At 36.7% G+C, this 915-nt stretch overlaps 1 protein-coding gene across 1 annotated transcript in view; it reads right to left on the bottom strand.

The window, feature by feature from the left end:
- Positions 1-594, bottom strand: part of SUZ12 (SUZ12 polycomb repressive complex 2 subunit) — a 15,969-nt gene extending 15,375 nt beyond the window's left edge. Inside the window, exons 1-2 of the mRNA XM_019621752.2 lie at positions 488-594; positions 334-398 (exon numbers count right to left, since the gene is read on the bottom strand). Coding sequence (XP_019477297.1) covers positions 334-368 — 35 coding nt within the window. The 5' untranslated portion in view covers positions 369-398; positions 488-594. The remainder of the gene's footprint in view (positions 1-333; positions 399-487) is intronic.
- Between the last annotated feature and the right edge of the window lie 321 nt (positions 595-915).

Here is a 915-nt window from a genome sequence, read left to right on the forward strand (position 1 = left end):
TTTTGTATTTTCTTTTTTAAAAAGCGTTCAGGTCACAATTTAAATATTCATGATTAAGCATCACTGATTTCTTAAGCCTTGATGCTAAACAGCTTTTAATTAATTCATTTACTCTTAAGAAATTCAGTCCCAAAATAAAGCAGACATGGACAATTCGATGAGGATTCTGCAGTCACCACAATGCAGTCCTCCTCACAGCAGAAATCACAGCTAAAAAAATCACATGTGCTTCACATGGCAGAAAAGTTCTTTGGCTTTAGAAATAACTGTAAAGTGATGATTGAATTTTTTGAAGTTAACATTTAGGATTACTTTTCAAAATAATTGTTTTACCTTTTGATATTTGTTCGGGAGTTTCGGTGGGACATGTAAGTAAGAGTTCTGTGCAAAAATATTGGCTGCGGGAAAAGAAATGAGAAAGGTTAACATGCTTTATTAGCTTGCCACAAGTCCAAAGTAAAAAAGTGAGAAAAACCCGATTACTCACTGCTATGAGATTCCGGGTCCGTAGAAATCTGTATATCTGCGTTGGTTCTGAGAAAAAGAAACAGGTATTATCCACCGTGCCTTAAACCTCTACCACAACAACAGCCTTTAACGATGCGACAGTATCCCACTTAACACATTATTTGTTTTTAACGATGATCACAGAAGTGGCAGTTTAAGCACTGCATCATGATGTCTAAATAACTCCAAGTAAACAAGTCATTATTCTACCTACAGTAAAACACAAAGTGCCTTCTTGTTTAAGCTACCAGAAACCCTTAGCAACGACTCACACAACTACGACTGCTCCTTTTCTGCAGAACTCGCTTCTTACAGACTTTACATCATAGGAAGGCAGAAAGAAGGACCCAAACACAGAGCAATTTGTTGCTGAAGAGGTAAGTTTTCTTTGCCGAGTTAATGATCATG

The sequence above is a fragment of the Meleagris gallopavo genome, chromosome 20 (assembly GCF_000146605.3).
Source record: "Meleagris gallopavo isolate NT-WF06-2002-E0010 breed Aviagen turkey brand Nicholas breeding stock chromosome 20, Turkey_5.1, whole genome shotgun sequence".
Taxonomy (NCBI): Eukaryota; Metazoa; Chordata; class Aves; order Galliformes; family Phasianidae; genus Meleagris; species Meleagris gallopavo.